Source organism: Lontra canadensis, unplaced genomic scaffold (genome assembly GCF_010015895.1).
Source record: "Lontra canadensis isolate GAN:19392208 unplaced genomic scaffold, GSC_riverotter_1.0 scaffold16, whole genome shotgun sequence".
Taxonomy (NCBI): domain Eukaryota; kingdom Metazoa; phylum Chordata; class Mammalia; order Carnivora; family Mustelidae; genus Lontra; species Lontra canadensis.
Window position 1 is genome coordinate 6,875,432 of NW_022631010.1, and position 18,547 is coordinate 6,893,978.

Below are 18,547 nucleotides of genomic sequence, written 5' to 3' on the forward strand. Positions count from 1 at the left end.
TTTATGCTGGCTTCTCTTCAGAGAGGTTTGAGAACAAAGAGTGGGGGTGTAAGGTAGCCCCGCGCTTCCTCCACATTATTAAAGGTGGGGGGTCTGGTCGGCCACTGGATCAGCCTGAATCAAGAAAGGCCGGGCTCTGTGTGTCTTCACTCGGTCTAGAGGCATTTATTGCGCATAGCCTATGCACTGGTTTCTTAACACACGTGTTACTTCGTTATCCCTACTTTACGGAGGAGAAAGCGGAGGCTGCAACACAGCACTCCTTCAACAGTCCGCACACCACCGTACACACCACGACGAAGACTCCTAGGCCCTTTCTACCCCGCAGGTAGAGTCGGGGCAGAGCCGGGGTTTCCGGGAGGGCAGTGCTCAACACGGTCGCCCACCAAGCAGAGCGGATGGCTCCCAGGGAGCCAACGGGAAGAGGACGCCTCAGAGATGCTAACCTGTCACCGCCGGGCTGCGCGAAGGGCAGGCAAAACTGGAGCGCCTTGACCCCGAGGCGGGAGGGGTCTCAACCTGCACAGGTCGGGCCCAAGACCCGCCTCCAGGGCACCGGGTGCAGGAGGAGGGCCCGCGCGCCGCGCCCCGCCCACGCACGCACGCATCGCCCCGCCAGCCGCGCAGTTCTGGCCCCGCCCTCAGGATTGACCGCCGGAGCCACCGTCCGCACAGCCCCGCCCCGCACGGCCAGGCAAAGCGGAGCCGGCCGTGCGGTGTGTGTGTATGTGTTCGCGGGGCGCCGTCTCAGCCCCGGGAAGATGGTGGCGGTGGCGGCGGCGACTCAGGCGAGGCTGAGGAGGAGAACGGCGGCGACGACAGCGCCTGCGGGCAGGAACGGCGGGCAGCGCCGGGGCTGGGACGCGACCGGGGCTGGGAGGCCGGGGCTGGGGGCCGGGCTGCGCCTCCCGCGGCGGCTGCTGCTGCTGCTTCTGCTGCTCCCGCCGCTGCTGCTGCTGCCCTGGGCGGCCGAGGCCGCGGCGGCGGCGGCGGCGGTGTCGGGCTCAGCCGCAGCCGAGGCCAAGGAATGTGACCGACCCTGTGTCAACGGCGGCCGCTGCAACCCTGGCACCGGCCAGTGCGTCTGCCCCGCTGGCTGGGTGGGCGAGCAATGCCAGCACTGCGGGGGCCGCTTCAGGTGAGTGGGGGGTGGTGTTGGAGGGTCGGGCCCAGAAGGAGGCTGAGGCTATGGGGCGCGCGAGATGGTTCCAGGCCGGAGGCAGATGCCGGACAGAAAGTGGGGAGGGTAGGGCCGTCCCACGGTGTTTGAGGACCATTTGCTCCCGAGGAGATCATTGTCTCTGGCCAAGGGTCCTCTTGTACCGGAAGATGAACAGATTCGAGGCAAGGGTGGAGGCACCCCAGAGAGGTTTGGGTGCGGCGGGTACAGGAGAAGAAAGCTCAGGGTCCCAAAGAGTATCAAAGCCAGTCCCTGAAACTGGGCCTCTTTCGGATAAACGAGGTATACAGGGAAAGATGAGAGAGCTAGTCTTACTTAAACACTTCCTTTTAACATCCCCTTGTTCCCTAGGGCCTGATGAACTACCCAACTCGTTGGAGATTTAGGGTACTCAGAAGAAACAGGGCCCTGGAAGTGATTTGTTGGCTCAAGATAGAGGGGAGAGGTTAGGTCAGAGATAGAAGAAGGAGTGGTTGTTGGATAGAGGAAAGTGAGGAAACTAGCCTTTTGAAGCTCACTAGAGGCAGCTGATTGGAACAGGGTGGAGAGGGCATGGAAGGAGGTTCTTGTTTGCCCTGGTTTCTGGAGAATATGGGGTTATGAGTTGGCCTGGTTTGGGACAGTACCTCCTGGAGAGATCATCAAATCATTCATTAATAGTTATCTGTTATTTGCTTTAATTGTGGAAGGATTTCCAGGTAATACACATGAACAAATAGATTAGCCAGACTTTGGCCTAGTCCACATGGAGTTTGGAATACAGCAAGAGAAAGATAGGTACACAAGTGACCCTAGTCATAAGGACTACAGAGTCATTCATGCCTTTGGCAGATTTTACAAAAGACTTTTGATGTTAGCTGTGGAGGAGTGGGGAAATACCGAGACCCAGACAGACAGGGTCCCTCCTCTTAGAGATTTTACATTCTAGCAGGGGGGACAGAGGCAGTTGATTGGTAAATAAGCAAATAAATAAAGAAATAAATGAACAAGATAATTTCAGATAACAATGCTGTCAAGAAAGTAAAACAGGACACCCTGATAGAGAATTGTAACTAGTGAGTTTCTCCTAAAGTTTTAGGAGAAACCTCTCATTTGAAGTGACATCTGATCTGAGCTGAATGAGACCATGGAGAACCTGTGGGAATTCAGGGAGGGAGGTTGTGACTAGCCGTGGGAATGCAAGGAAGACTTCCAGGAGAAAGTGACATTGGATTTGAGCATTTGAAGCAAGTAGGCTTTGGAACTATGTAGCTGGGGAAGAAATTCCAGATGGGAGGAAGGTTGCAAACAAAACTGTGGAGGTTTGGAATGGTAGAATTGTAGATGCATATAATGTCAGTTTTTCAGGGGAAGAACTCAGAGGACATTGAGGAGCTGAGCACTTTATTGTTATGGAGAAACCAGGCGCTTTCAAGACCAGTGTGTAGTGCATCTTGGGATGTAATTTACTTAGGGTATTGTGATTTATGAATTACATTAGCCTACATATATTTGTCGAGGGCTACTCTGGAGTAAATTGTGAGATACAGTGGCAAACAAGACCGACACAGTCCTACTCTCATGGAGCTTGTATTCTAGCTTGGGAGTAAGAAATCTAATAATCAATTTATTAGTATTTTGCTTGAGTCTGTGGAGGCAAAGGACAGGGGCAAACAGAGGACTTGACTTAGTTTAGAATGTTAAGACTAATGGCTGAGTAAGTGACCTTTGAGTTGGGATCTGAGGGGTAGGATAGCACTACCTACGTGAGGGGTGGGGTGCTAAGAGGCCAGCATGTACAGAGGCTTGGGGATGAGGGGTATCATGGCAAGCTGAAGAGAAGGCTGGATAGCTGAGGCAGAGAGCAAACGAGAGCATGGCAAGACTGGAGAGATGGGGGGTGGCCAGGCCATGTGAAGTCCTGTAGGTTGGGTTGAGAATTTTGACCTTTAGCTCTTGAGCAGTAGAATGGCACAGTTAACTTGCATTTTCATGACATTACAGGCTTTTAGATGGGAGCCAGAGCAGGAACGGCCTTGAAGTTAAGGCTGCCAGAGCATTTTTAATTTGAGGTGCTTCTAGAAGCAAGTGAATAGTTGGTTGTGTCAGATGAGAACCCTTTAAGTTCTGAGAAGGCAGTGGGGGCCCAGAGGGTGTAGAGGGACATGCATAACAAGATCAGTCCGTACTATCCAGAGTAGGTGGACTCATTGTAAGTATGAGAGGTGGTGGGCAACTGGGTGGGAGGTGTTGGGCAGGGTCCGGACGGCAGTAATGAGAACCTAGGATAGGCTGTGGGGATGGAGGCAGGGTGCGTCCTAGCTGGTATTGCAGAGGTAAAAGACAGGTCTTGCTTTGAAACTGGTTTGTTCTTGGAAGGGAGAGGGTTGGTGAGGGAAAGAAAACTAGATCCTATCTTGGGTGGCTGAGGGGATAGTAATACCATTAACAGACACAGGGACACAGGAGAAGCAGGTTTTCTACATGGAGATTAGGTGCTCTCAGGGTATCCACTTGGCAGGACAGGCGTAAGTGTCGGAGGTCATCTGGATATAGAGGGACACAGCCAGGGAGAAAGAGCAGGTCTCTCTCATCCAGAAGATCGGAGAAGAGCCACTTGTGGGGAATAAGCAGTCCTGACACTGGTTGTCTCAGATGGAGTCATGCGTGAGTGAAGGGGCTCCCCTGGTTATTGTGGATGCTCCATTTAAGCGGGTTCAAGCTGGTGGCGGTGCTGTCTCCTGGGCAAACAGTTATGACTTTGGTCCTGATGATTCTGGTATATTTTGTGGGCTTCTGGAATTTGCATTTTTTAAAATGAATGTAAGAGGAACTTAACGTCTCTGGCCTTTTAAAAAAACTTTCCTTAAATTGTTAGTGGAAGGATTATTTTAGGGAAAGACTGAAATGTTGGTTTTGATTATAGTGGTATGTATCTTCATTTAACTCACAGACCTCTTTGTTATTAAACGAAGAGACATTCAAATGAATGCCTTTCTGGTATGGAATGGCATCAAGGCAGTGTGTTTTTAAATCTTTTTAGTTCCATAAATTCTGTGTTATAATTGTTGTTAGAAGGTCTTTCCTAGTAATTGAAAGGAATGTAGGATAATAAGAGGATTAGATGACCCCCAAGTTATCACTGAATGCATAGCATATGCTGGGGATCTGGTCAAACATTTTCATACACATCATACCATGTAATCTTCTGACTCTGGGGGTGTTGTATGAAATTTGTATTAGCATATGGTTGCAGGTAGAAAATCACTTAACTTTTTTTCCAAATGAAAGATACTCCAGAAATGATTACCACATGGGACAATATTATTGGTGTCAGTTTAGTAAAAATAACTGTGGAATCTTTGGAAGACGATTTCTTTTTTTTTTTTTTTTTTTTTTTTTTTTTTTTTAAGATTTTTTATTTATTTATTTGTCAGAGACAGAGGGAGAGAGAGCGAGCACAGGCAGACAGAGGCAGAGGGAGAAGCAGGCTCCCCGCCGAGCAAGGAGCCCGATGTGGGACTCGATCCCAGGATGCTGGGATCATGACCTGAGCCGAAGGCAGCTGCTTAACCAACTGAGCCACCCAGGCGTCCCTGGAAGACGATTTCTAAAGCAGCCAGTTTCATTCAGTTTTATCTTACCGTTCATAATTCAGTGATCATTCTTTTCTTCTGGTGACATCACCATGGAAATTTTTCTTCAGATGATAAATACATCCCATCAAATTAGAAATAAAGATATTAAGTCCACTTATGAAATTAATATGCATTTAATTCTTCTGCGTTTCTGAAGTATGGAGAGGATAGACTAGAATAGCCTAGTGAATGGGAGCCTTATAATTACCCAGGATGTTAAGAACTTACCTTCTCTAGAATAAGGAAAGAAGTAGGCATTTACTGAGCATCTATTTTGTTCCCGGCATATGGAGTAATGGTAGTAGTAGTCCCAACACTAGCAGCCAACAACAGTTCTCCATTTTCTCCTAGGTGTTGTGTCAAGCGCCTTTTAGAAATTACTCCTTTTAATCCTTAGAGTGAAGTTATTCCCATTTCACAGGTGGGTGAACTGAAGCTTGGAGATACTGAGTAACTTGCACCAGCTCACACAACTTGTGAAAAACTGGTCTGGGATTTGAATTCAGGCCTTGTTAATTCCCACTCTCTTGCTTTCCATTGTACCATTTGGCCTCTCATTTTCTTTCTTTCTTTCTTAAAGATTTATTTATTTATTTGACAGAGAGACAGCGAGAGAGGGAATGCACACTGGGGGAGTGGGAGAGGGAGAAGCAGGCTTCCTGCCGAGTAGGGAGCTGGCTGCAGGGCTCCATCCCAGGACCCTGGGATCATAACCTGAGCCCAAGGCAGCTGCTTAACCGGCCGAGCCTCCCAGGCACCCCGAGCCTCTCATTTTTTGAGTCCAGTCACCCTACATGAAATTCTTTGGAAGGGCTGCCTAATGCCATTGAGAAACAGACAAAGAAGGAAAAATAGGTTTATTACAACAGTAAAGCCAGGATTAAAAAAAAAGAAAAACAAAACAAAACTTAACTCACTCAAACCTGTTTGGCTACTGGTCAAGGACATAAATACCTATAACTAGTGAAATGAAAATTCTGGAAAATAAAATTTGAAAGAAGAAAAAGGTAAAAAAACCCCAAACAAACAGGGTGTTTATATTTACTAGTAAGTAGTATTTACCTAAAGCCCTAAATTCATGTTCATGAATCAACTAGGCTTGTCTGTTTTCTCTAGTAGAATATAAGCTCCATGAGGGCAGGGATTTCTGTCAGTTTTGCTTGTTGTTCTATTCCCAGAGCCTAGAACAGTGCCTAGGACATGGTGTGCAATAAATATTTGTTGGATGAAAGAATGAAAAGTCATCTTTACCCATATAACTGCCCTATCTAGAATAAGGAAAATCTGCCATATCATAAATCTCATGTACTTCATTGTCTTCTGTTTGCTGGGCATCTTTTTGGGGATGTTTTACTGTCACCTCATAGTAAGCCATCTGAGACAAACTTTTTTTTTTTTTTAAAGATTTATTTTTATTTATTTGACAGACAGAAATCACAAGTAGGCAGAGGCAGGCAGAGAGAGAGGGGGGATGCAGGCTCCCCACTGAGCAGAGAGCCCGATGCGGGGCTCGATCTCAGGACCCTGAGATCATGACCTGAGCCGAAGGCAGAGGCATTAACCCACTGAGCCACCCAGGCACCCCTGAGAGGAACTTTTATTCTCCTCGAAAAGAGTAGTCTTTCCCTTTATCCTCCCTTATTTCAGTATCAGTAGTAAATCCTATGTGAGATAACCAAAGGTCAAACCATTGGAGTAATCCTTCACTCTTTGTGTTTATTCTTTGTTTCCGAAAGTCTTAAAATTTTGTTCCTTTCCACTGTTGTTCCTGCTATCCTAGAACACCTGGCCCTTTACCTCCTTGCTGAGCTTCCTCTCTTTTGCCCTGTCTGATCTCTTTGCACCTCCAGAGTCCATCCTACACTTTGTCATAGAAATCCCCTGAAAACATGATGTCACCGTCTTGCTGAGAAACCTTTTTTTCCCCTACTCCTCTTATTACCTGTAAAATGACTCTGAGCAGAAGGCTCCCACTGCTTCACACACATTCCTTTCTCTCTACCCAAATTCTTCTACTTTGTAGTTTTTCTGCATATTTGCTAAATTTAACAGCTTTCCTCCTCCCTGCCCCCAGATTCTTTCTTTTCTACTTATCTAGGTTCTACCTCAAGGTCCATCTTCAGTTCTCTATATCCATAACAGCCAATTCTCTGTAATCATACCCATTAACTTTTTTCTGAGAGGAGTCGTCAGCCTGTTCAATTCATAGATAGCTTTTGAGTGATTATTATGTGTTAGGTACCGTGCACTGCCTTGAGGATATGAAGGTGGGTGAGAATCAGGCCTTGGTTTCCTGTTGGAGAGCTCATAATTCTGAAGCGAAGACAGCTTTGTGCACAGGCAATTAGAACTTAATAGTAAAAATACGGGCAATTTGTGTGCTGGACTAAGATGTGGTGGGGAGACTCTTTTGAGGGCCATGGTGGAAGGCATCCCAAAGAAGAGACCATTTGGGCAGATCTGAGGTTTAGTATGAATAGACCATCTGGGAGAGATGGGCATTCCAGAAGGAGAAAAGAGAGTGTACAAAGGCAAAGAATCATGGGCTGTTGTGCTTACTTAAGTGTATTAGTTTCCTAGGTGGTTGTAACAAAGTACCACAAACTGGATGGCTTAAACCAACAGAAATGTAATCTCTTACTGTTCTGGAGGTCACAAGCCTGAAATAGTGTCCGCAGGACCATGTGCTCTCTGAAAGTTCTGAGGAAGAATCTGTTCCATGCCTTTCTCCTAGCCGCTGGAATTGCCGGCAGTCCTTAGCGTTCCTTGGCTTGTACATGCATCACTTTAGTCTCTGCCTCCATCACTTCAAACTCAAACCGACCTCTCCCCGTGTGTCTCTTCTTGTGTGAGGATGCCAGTCATGTTGGACGTATGAGTATGACTTCATTCTTAGTTTGATCATCCGCAAAGACTGTTTCCAAATAAGGTCACATTTCCAGGTAGTGAAGCCTAGGGCTTCAACATAGCTTTTTGTGGGACACAATTCAACCCACAGCCCTTAGAGAACTGGATATAGATGGATGTTGTCAGAGCATAACTTGTGCGGAATGCGTTGGAAAGGTGTGAGACTGGAAGATGTTAATGACCTTCTCTCTTCCTTTCCCATCACCCTTCAACCTCAGGATGCATCTTTGACCTGGGTTAAGCCATCAGGGCATTCCAGCCTCTGGTGGTAATGATTGTTTGGAGGTAGGCATGTGATCCAACCTGACTCAGTCTAAGTGAATCTCAGGACTTGCTGGAGACTCTCCTCTGGATGCTCATGAAGGAGATGCTTTGTTGTCTTCTGCTTTGTGTGCTGAGGAAATAAAACCACGAGTTATCATAGCTAGTATTGTTGTTGTGAGAAGAGCCCACCCGTGGTCAGACTAACTTCTAGAAGTGGGAGGATGTCAGAGAAATGGAGCTGGAGACCTGATGACTTTTCTGGATCTCTGGATCAAATGTTGCCTGAAGCTGTACTTTTCAGTTTTGGTGAGGTGCTGCAGTCCGTGTTTCTCTTAAGGCAGTTACAGTGGGATTTCCTGTTCCTTACAATATAGAGCAGTTCCTAACATGCAGACGAACATAGGACTGGATCATGAAGGTCTTCATATTAGGCACTGAGGAGTTTGAGCCATGTTCTCTTAGAACCATGATAGGCCGTGGTCTAAATTCCTGACATTTTCTTGCCAAATCTTTTAGTTTTCCAGTGTTGATGGGCACATGATCGGAACCGTGAGTTACCACAGGCAATGGTTTTAGCTTGTTTCTTTGATACTGCGCAACTCAGTTTGCCAGCTTCCCCCTGGGAATGAGGCTGTTCTCACTGCCCTGTACCTCCCCTCTATTTAGCCAATTTCCTATGTGAGGGCTCATTAATTTGTATTTCTAAATCGTATTGGGTACGATTCCTGTCAAGTTTCTTTTTTTGTTTTTTAAAAGATTTTATTTATTTATTTGACAGACAGAGATTACAAGTAGGCAGAGAGGCAGGCAGAGAGAGAGGAAGGGAAGCAGGCTCCCTGCTGAGCAGAGAGCCTGACGCGGGACTTGATCCCAGGACCCTGGGATCATGACCTGAGCCGAAGACAGAGGCTTTAAACCACTGAGCCACCCAGGTGCCCTTCAAGGTTCTTTTATTAACAGATAACCCAACTCAGACAAGCTTAAGAGAAAAAATATGGGAGAGATTTATTGGTTCATGTGACAGAAAAGTCAAGGGGATGTTGTTGGGTTTGTGTGTGTCTGGATCCAGGGGACCACTTGGTCTCTCTCCCTCCATCTCTTAGCTTTGATCTGCCTTCTGCTGACCTCATTCTCAGGCAGGCTGTCTTCAGGTGGTGTCTCCAGAAGTTAAATCAAACTGTCTTAGCATCCTCCACTGGAGAAGAATGACCCTTTCTTAGAAGCTTGTTGCAAATAAGCAATGCTGAGAATCTCACTGGTCCCTTGTCCTTTACTGAAGCAATCTTTGGGGTCATGGGAATGTCCTGATTCATCAGACCTGACTTGCATACCTGCTGTGGAACTGGAATGTGAGGTCCAGTTCCATTAGATGGAGTAAGTGGCACAGACTGAGAAAAGGGGAGCAGGAAAAGGGAACACATACTGTACCAGAAAAGTGGGGCCCATGCTGGGGAGGTAAAAACAGTGACACCCCTGCATATTCCTAGAACCTCCAATTTGGTGAATACTCAATAGGTGTCTGTGAGAAAAATTGGGAATGCTCTGGAAAATACTGTATCAAGTAATGAAATGCCAGGCCCCTAGTTTACCAGGAATTCACTCAGTCATTACTAGGGGTTGTGAGGGTCCCACTATGTGGAATGCATTATGCTGGCTCTTTGAGATTGTCTCAGTGAGGATTGTGCCATACTGAGTTTTGGTCTGGCACTCGAGTTAAGTCACTGAATGGCCGTAATTCATTCCCTGATTTTTCAGTGGGGGGGAATAGAAAATGGGAGGAATCAACAATGTAAAATACCACATAATAAACATTTGAGGCTTTTTTGCTGATTCCTAGAAGATAGAATTTACTTATTTGGAAAGGTAAAAATAAGTTTATTAAGTAAAAAGAAAAGTTGAGCCTGATGTCTTAATATAATTGCATACGGTATATGTTTGAAAGCAGATATCTGACATTTAAGCTTTACTTCTGTGAAAGGTTCCCAAGATAAGCTTTTTATTTACTACAGTGTAGAGGATGGATAAATATATAGGAGAAAAACAGAGTATGTATGATCAAACAGTCTTTCCTAATATGATGAACTGACTTAATAAACTTATAGGTTATGTTTATCTTGAGTATTAAATACAGAAGTAGATATTTGGTACTGTGGTGGAACAGAAATCATACTGGTTTTTCTCTTTAACACAGACTGATTTCTAAAACTGAAATGAAAACCACTGTTGTACTTTTCAGAGTATTTGTGTTGGGAAATTTATCAGCTGCTGGCCCATGTTTCTCATTTACACTCTTTATCACTTTGTGATTTCTTTAGTGCATTGTGGCAAAAGTGAGTGCCATCCATATACTGTATACTAATCTCATTCTTCAGTTCCTGACTCTCTTCCTTCCATTTCCTCCTTCTCCCTGTACTTTCAAACTAGCCCTTTATAATCAGCCAGATGTTGTCTCATTTTCCCTTTTGAGGGTGGCTTTCTCCTATTTGTCTTGGCATTTTTCTTTCTTACCATTTTGTGGATGTCCTCTTCCTTTGGATGCTTTTCTTTTAGCACTTGGGACCCTGGTTCTATTTTATTCTCTCAGTTTTTTAAAAGATTTATTTATATATTAGAGAGAGAGAGAGAGAATGCGCATGCACATGTGAGCAGTGGGGAGGGGCAGAGGGAGAGTATCTCCAGTGGACTCCCAGATGAGCATGGAGCCCAAATTGGGGCTTCATCTCTTGACTCTGAGCTGAAACCAAGAGTCCAAATGCTCAACCAGTTGAGCCACCTAGGTGCCCCTTGGTCTCTCAGTTTTTAATTCTCTTAAGTTTTCTGTTTTTTCAAGTTAACACTGTGAGCAAACTTTAGTTTTAGCTGTTTGTTTACATGTTTACTCATCTAGAATTCTCTTGCACTTACAGAAGTTAATTTTAGTCATGGCTGACTTGCCTGTTTATCTTCTTAGAATTTGACATTAATAGTATACAGTTATAAGTTGAATGAATTTTCCAATTAATTCCTCTTGGTCCTTTGTGCAGTCTAATTAAGAATTTTCTAATTTGTTTATACTCGCAAGCCTATAAGCATTAGGGGCTGGGACTGTATCAGGTGCTCTTAAGAGACATGTAAGTCACCTTTCTTGACCAGTGTTTCCTGTATTTCTTGATTCACACATCCCTTCACAAAAATGTATAATCTTGGGGTGCGGTGGCTCAGTGGATTTTGAGCCTCTGCCTTTTGTTCAGGTCATGGTCTTGGGGTCCTGGGATTGAGCCCCGCATGGGGCTCTCTGCTCAGCAGGGAGCCTGCTTCCCTTCCTCTCTCTCTGCCTGCCTCTCTGCCTATTTGTGATCTCTGTCTGTCAAATAAATAAATAAAATCTTAAAAAAAAGTATGCTCTTGTGGAATCTTAGGAATTAAAGAATAATCTTTTTCAAAAAAGTATCCTGTTTTGGACAATGATGATTTTAAATAGATTAAAAAGTAATTTCTTAATAAAGACTATAACATACATTTTAAACATAATTTGTAATGGTATTCACAATGTTAAAAGAAAAATTTCATCTTTTCCCTGCTTAACATGTAGAACATGTTGTTTAATGCATTTTAAATTAATTTTGTAAGGGAAAGCATGATTTATAGACAAAAAAATGACACTTAATTTTGGATTGAATTTATATTACAATGCAGATTCTGTGCTAGAAAAGTAGACTTTCCTGTCCTCATGTTTGGTATTTATGCATTTGTGCTTTAAAAATTATGTCTTAGAAATTTTTTTTGTTTTTTTTTTCTAAATCATAAAATGATAGTGGTTTCCAGCTGTTTGTAAGCATTTTTCCTGTGTAGATGGTTTTGTTCAAAATTGAGCAGAAAGGCCAGATTGACTATAATTGTCACTTAATTTTCCCCTTTTGACATTTTTTTTTGAAGTACTAGAGACATCTTGCAAAGCTATACAAGGATTTTGATCAGAAGGTTTGGCAGGATGATCTTGAGGCAAATTTGCAGAATTAGATTTCTTTTATGCCCTTCTGTAATGTGTATTTAAATATCATGTCCTATGCTTCTCTTTTAGTAGATGCTAGTACTGTCTTTTATTCAGAACATCTTTTGGGCCACTGGTTGAGAAATACTGACCAACCATGACAGTTGCTTTAAAGTAACTAAATGGTTGGATTATTTTTTTTATTATTAATATTATTTTTAAAAGATTTTATTTATTTGTCAGGAAGAGAGACAGAGAGAGCGCAAGCAGGGGGAGTGGTAGGCAGAGGCAGAGGGAGAAGCAGGCCCCCTTCTGATCAAGGAGCCCAATGCGAGACTCAGACCCAGGACCCTCCCTGGGATCATGACCTGAGCCGAAGGCAGACACTTAACTGACTGAGCCACCCAGGTGCCCCTAAATGGTTGCTTTAAAGGAGTTATGTTTGGTGCTGGCTCAGTTTCTGGCTAACTTTAACTTCCTTATAATATGAAACATTTCAAACTTATGGAAGAGATACAAAGAGTAATGAAATGAACATCTTTGGACCTACAACCCTACAACCTACCTTTGCTGAATTTCCTTCATATTATTTTTAAGATATAATAACATTAAGTTATGTAATATAAAATGTTACAGATACCAACCAAAGTCCCCATGTTATTCCTCGCTAATCCTGTTCCCCTTAATGCTCTTCGCAGAGGTAACTAGCGTGGTGAAGTTGATGTTTATTATTTCCTTGCATGTTTCTACTTTTATTACAGACATATACACACACACAAACACACAGTCTTATTTCCAAAAACAAGATCATGTTTTCACATGTCATAAAAAGTAACTATTCTATACATGTTCTTTTTCACCAAAGCCCCATTTTTAAATGCTTTTGAGATTTGTTTGTATTGATAACTGTAGTTCTAGTTGATTCATAGCTGTATTCAGTATAGAACTCCCAACTTATTTACCCATTTTCCTGCTGACAGGCATTTAGATTTTTCCAACTTGTCCTGTTACCAAAACAGCTACAATTAACATTCTTTACATATTTCTCCGTGTACCTGTGTATGATTTTTATATCAGGTAGTTCTCTTCAAACTTCTGAAGCACCTCCAAAATAATTTTAAGATTCTTTTTGCTTCCTTGCATACTTTTAGGTTGACAGACTGTTGACATATATCATTTTTTAAAAAGGGATTTATATAGTTGCAAAGAATAGTTACTAAAAAAATTATGTTATTTTAAAAAACTTATCGGATAGAAACCAAAGTCCATAGCACTTTGATAACCATCCCCTTTCATTTAAAAAAAATACATGTGTAGGGGCACCTGGGTGGCTCAGTGGGTTAAGCTTCTGTCTTCAGCTCAGGTCATGATCTCAGGGTCCTGGGATTGAGTCCCGCTTTGGGCTTCCTGCTCAGAGGGGAGCCTGCTTCTCCCTCTGCCCTCTGCCTCTTCCCCACTGCTCATGCTCTCTGTCTGTCTCTCCTTCTCTCTCAAATAAATAAATAAAATCTTTAAAAAAAATACATGTGCAGTCTTCTTTAAGTCAGTTTTTGTACTGTTCCTTTTTTTTTTTTTTTTGCTTAAATTCTTATTTTCACTCAAATAACCCCATATAATTTTATAATTCTTTTCTGGCTTAAGAATTCTGCACACTGATTTAGATGTCACATGTCATAAAGCTCACCACTTTAAAGTGCACAGTTCAGTGACTTTTAGTATATTCATAAAGTTGTGCAACCATCATCATGATCTAATTCAAGAATATTTTCATTATGCCAGGTGAAAACACTGTACCTATTAGCATCCACTTCCCATTCCTTGTTCCTCCCAACCCCTGACAGTCAGCTTTCTGTCTATGGATTTGTCTATTCTAGACATCATATGTAAACGTTATCATACAATATGTGATTGTTTTGACTGACTTCTACTTACCATGTTTGAAAGATTTCATCTTTGTATCATGGATCAGTACTTCATTCCTTTTTGTGGCTGAATAATATTCCATTGTATGTGTATACCACATCTTATTTATCCATTCCTCAGTTGATGAACATTTAGGTAGTTTTCATCTTTTGGCTGTTGAGAATAATGCTGCTATGAACGTTCATGTACAAGTTTTTGTGTGGACATCTGAGTATATCTCTTGGATGTACACCTAGGAATGGAATTGCTGGGTCATGTGGTAACTCAGTGTTTTACTTTTTTCTTTTCTTTCTTTCTTTTTTTTTTTTTTCTTTTTTTCCGAGAGAGGGAGGAACCGGGAGGGGCAGAGAGAGAATCCCAAGCAGTCTTCATGCCCAGCACAGGACTGATAGGGGGCTTGATCTCATGACCCTGAGACCTGAGCCGAAATAAAGAGTCCAATGCTTAGCTGACTGAGCCACCCAGGTGCCCTTCAGTGTTTTACTTTTTGAAGAAATGCCAAGCCTTTTTCACAGAGACCACACCAGTTACATTCTTACCAGGAATTTATGAGGGTTCCATTTTCTCTACATTCTTACCAGTACTTACTTTCTGTGATTTTATGCCATCCTAGTGAGTGTAGCTTATATCCACAATGGCTTTGATTTGCATTTTCTTAATGTCTGTTGATTTTGAGTGTATTTTCACGTGTTTATTGGCCATTTATACATCTTTGGGGAAATGTCTACTCTGATCCTTTGCCCGTTTTTAAAAAAAATTTATTTATTTTTTAAAATTTATTTTCGGTGTTCCAGAATTCATTGTTTATGCACCACACCCAGTGCTCCATGCAATATGTGCCCTCCATAATACCCACCACCAGGTTCACCCAACCTCCCACTCCTCTCCCCTCCAAAACCCTCAGTTTGATTCTCAGAGTCCATAGTCTCTCATGGTTCATCTCCCCCTCCAGTTTCCCCCAACTCACTTCTCCTCTCCATCTCCCCATGTCCTCTGTGTTATTCTTTATGCTCCACAAATAAGCAAAACCATATGATAATTGACTCTCTTTGCTTGACTTATTTCACTCAGCATTATCTCTTCCTTCCTTTGCCCATTTTAAAATTAGGTCCTATTGGGTTTTTATATAGGTTTTTATTGTTGAGTTGCAGGTGTTCTTTATATATTCTGGATATTCTAATATTATCAGACATGTGATTTGCAATCAATTTCTGTTAATTTTTTGGTTGTTTTTCACAAAAGAAGACAACCTTGAGAGTGTCTTTTGACATACAAAAGTTTTTAATTTTGGTGAAATCTTATTTATATATTTTTTCTTTGGTTGCTTGTGGTTTAAGTGTCTTATCTGAGAAACCATTTACTAATCCAAATCATGTAAATCATGAAGATTTACATTTGTTTTATTTTTAATAGTTTTATGGGTTTGGTTCTTACATTTTGGTCTTTGATCTGTTTTGAATTACTTTTTGTACATGCTGTGAGGTAGGTACTTTATATTCTTTTGTATGCGGATATCCAGTTGTTCTAGTGACATTTATTGAAGAGACTATTTTTTTCTCTATTGACTGGTCCTGGGTCCCCTGTCAGTTGACTCTAGATGTATGGGTCTATTTCAGACTGTCAGTTATATTCTGTTGACCTGTTTGTTCTTTTGTCAGTACCAGCCTATCTTGATTACTTTGTAATATGTTTCCAAATCCTCCTATATAATTTTTTTAATGTTTTATTTTGAGATAACTGCAGATTCACATAAGGTTGTAAGAAATAGTGCAGAGATCTCCTGTCCTCTCACCTGTTTCTCTTAATGGTAACAACTTGCGTAATAGTGTATGAGCACAACCAGAAAATTGGCATTGATATAATTTCATCAGTCTTATTCAGATTTTTACCAGTTTTCATGCACTAATTTGTATATGTGTATTTCTGCCTTAGGATTTTATTCTAATATATTTCTATATTGAAGATAGTTGAGTATGTTATATTTCTTCAAAACGAGGATTAGTATGTAAATGATTTTTTTTCAGGTTTTTTTTTTTTAAATTTTAAAAAGATTTTATTATTTGACAGAGATCACAAGTAAGCAGAGAGGCAGGCAGAGAGACAGAGAGGAGGAAGCAGGCTCTCCGCTGAGCAGGGAGCCCGTTGCGGGGCTCGATCCTAGGACCCTGGGATCGTGACCTGAGCTGAAGGCAGAGGCTTTAACCCACTGAGCCACCCAGGCGCCCCTTTTTTTTTTCAGTTTTATGTTACTGTGAGACCTTACGTGAAGATTTTTTTTCTGAATTAACTGATCATTATGATTATTTTTAGTGCATCTTTGAACAAACCATATAAATATAATGGACATTTTAGAAATAATATTTAAACATATTAGGTAGATTTTTGTTGGAGAAACATGTCTTATTGAGATGGCTAGTACTTAAAAAAAATCTATGGGTAATATAACTTACTGCTAGAAGGAGACAAAGTTCAGTATAAATCTTATTCCTTTTTTCCCCCTTTGGTAAATGTAAACCTGAGAAGCCTTGTCTGTGCAGTCATTGTATACACTTGACAAGGGTAGTAACATGGTGACATCGGTGCTCTAGGAATGTTGTTCCAGCTGTGGGGTGCTTAGTAGACTTTGTGGGCAGGTCTCTGAAGCTGTGAAGATAGCCAAGGTCTTTGGCAGTAAGACTACTATGAATTATTTTGGTCTTGGGGTAGAGCATAGCAGTGGGAATGGAGATGAAGGGAAGAATCTTAGGAAGGCTTTCATGGCAGTTGTATCATGAATTGGTCATACACTTGATGAAGCAGGTAAAATAGAGGGAAAAGCTAACAAATGTCACACCAACATTTTAAGCTTAGGAGAATGGAGCTGTTTTATCATTTCAGGTGGACTATAGTTGAATGGAAAGAGCTATCCCTCCCACAAGATTAATTTAACATTTCAAATTATTAGCTAATAATGTATCTAGAAAACTGTAAGAAACAAGGGGTCCACACAAAGCAGAGTCAAATATAGCTTGTGTCAGAGTCATATTTTTTGGCTCCTGGTTTCTTTGCAGGGTTGAGTTTTATTGATTCTGGAACTCTCAGTTTTTGCTGTTGTACTACCCTGTTAGGCTCTGAGTTTTCATTTCTATTTTTTTTAAAGATTTATTTACTTATTTGAAAGAGCAAGGGAGCATGGGGATGGGGAGGGGCAGACGGAGAGGGATAGAGAGTCTTAAGCAGATTCTACACTGAGCGCAGAGCCCGACTCAGGGCTCGATCTCATGACCTTGAGATCAAGACCTGAGCCAAAACCAAGAGTCAGACACTTAACCGACTCTGCCAGCCAGGCACCCCTTCATTTCTATTTGTATTCAAGACACAATACAAATAATCTTCATATGGATGTTTAAGGAAATGCTTAACGTAAACTCTCAGACTTTCCTAGTTCTTGAGCCAAACTAGGCATCCACAAGGCACCTCCTTATTTGAGGAAATAGAGCCAAGTCAATGTTTAGATGTCTTTGAACAAAGGCTCTACCTTTAGTCTTTTAGCTTCTGAAATGCTCTTCTCTCTAGAATATCATAGATACATATAGGAGTTTGTCCTGGACTTTCTTTGTAGTAAGCTGCTGGTGGTAGTAAGAACTTGAGAATTTTTGTTGTTGTGAACTTTGCTGGAATTGGTATTGTTACCCATTAGGCAGCAAATGTTACATGAACACCTGTGATATTTTAGGCACTGGAGAAAAAGAAGTGAATGAAATAATGTCCTTGAGAAAATCATGGTTGGCGAGTGGGCAGGGATGTTTCTCTGTATCAATAACAGACCACATGATAAGTCTGAAGACAGAGAAGGGATTACTTAGCTAGCATCTGAAACAGTGGGCACAGTTTCCAGAGTTCCTGTGGACATTTGAACTGAGATCTGAAAGGGTGTTTAGTAGGAGTTTACTGGTGGGGAAGCAAGAGGGAGGGAAGATACAGGGATAGTCAGGATGAGCTAAGTCATGGGAACTTCAGGACAGGTGAGTTGAGGGAGAAGAGTGACATTCAGTATTGTGGCAGTTTGGGCTGCTGAGTCTGGGGAGCAGGGCTAGAGATGCAGCAGGAGAGGTAAGGTGGGGTTGGATTGTGATGGACTTTGTATATAGTGCTAAGGCGGGCAAAGGTTTCCGGGTAGGTTTGACACGATCAGATTGGCCTTTGAGGAAGATGACCGATTGTTCTGTGGAGAACTGGCCAGAGCAGGGAGCTAGGCTGAGCTGTTGCAGGAGATTAAACTTAGACTAGGGGAATTTGAAAAAGGGCATTGGCAGTGGCAGTGGGGATAGAAGAAGGCCAAAATGGCAGTGGTTTTGTAGCTGAATGAATGGGGTGAAGCAAAGGAACAGTTGATAAGTTTTGAAAGATAGGGTGCATGATGACAAAATGTTGGAGAAAATGAAGAAAGTTTCTTTTACTTTAATTTTTTGACATAGGAAGTATTTGTCTGAAACATGGGTCTAGCTTTGTGCTGGAAATGTAGCTCAAGTAGTTACCAGCATAGATGGTAGGTGAAGCCATGAATGCAGATGTGATTACCTGTAAGGGGGATCATGGAGAATTGCATCCAGGAAAACTCCAGGACAGAGCCCAGGATTTGACCAAAACAGTTGTCCCTTAATTTTATTGAGTCTTTCTTTTTTTTTTTTTTTTTAAGTTACTTAC

At 42.2% G+C, this 18,547-nt stretch overlaps 1 protein-coding gene across 3 annotated transcripts in view; it reads left to right on the forward strand.

Moving 5' to 3' along the window:
- Positions 1-668: 668 nt before the first annotated feature.
- ATRN (attractin) overlaps positions 669-18,547 on the forward strand; it is a 153,065-nt gene continuing 135,186 nt past the window's right edge. For 2 of the 3 annotated variants that reach the window (XM_032859076.1, XM_032859077.1), the window contains exon 1: positions 762-1,138. In XM_032859076.1, the coding sequence (XP_032714967.1) occupies positions 762-1,138 (377 nt within the window). Of the gene's footprint in view, positions 1,139-18,547 lie in introns of all 3 variants that reach the window. The other variant, XM_032859078.1, reaches the window with a different exon arrangement.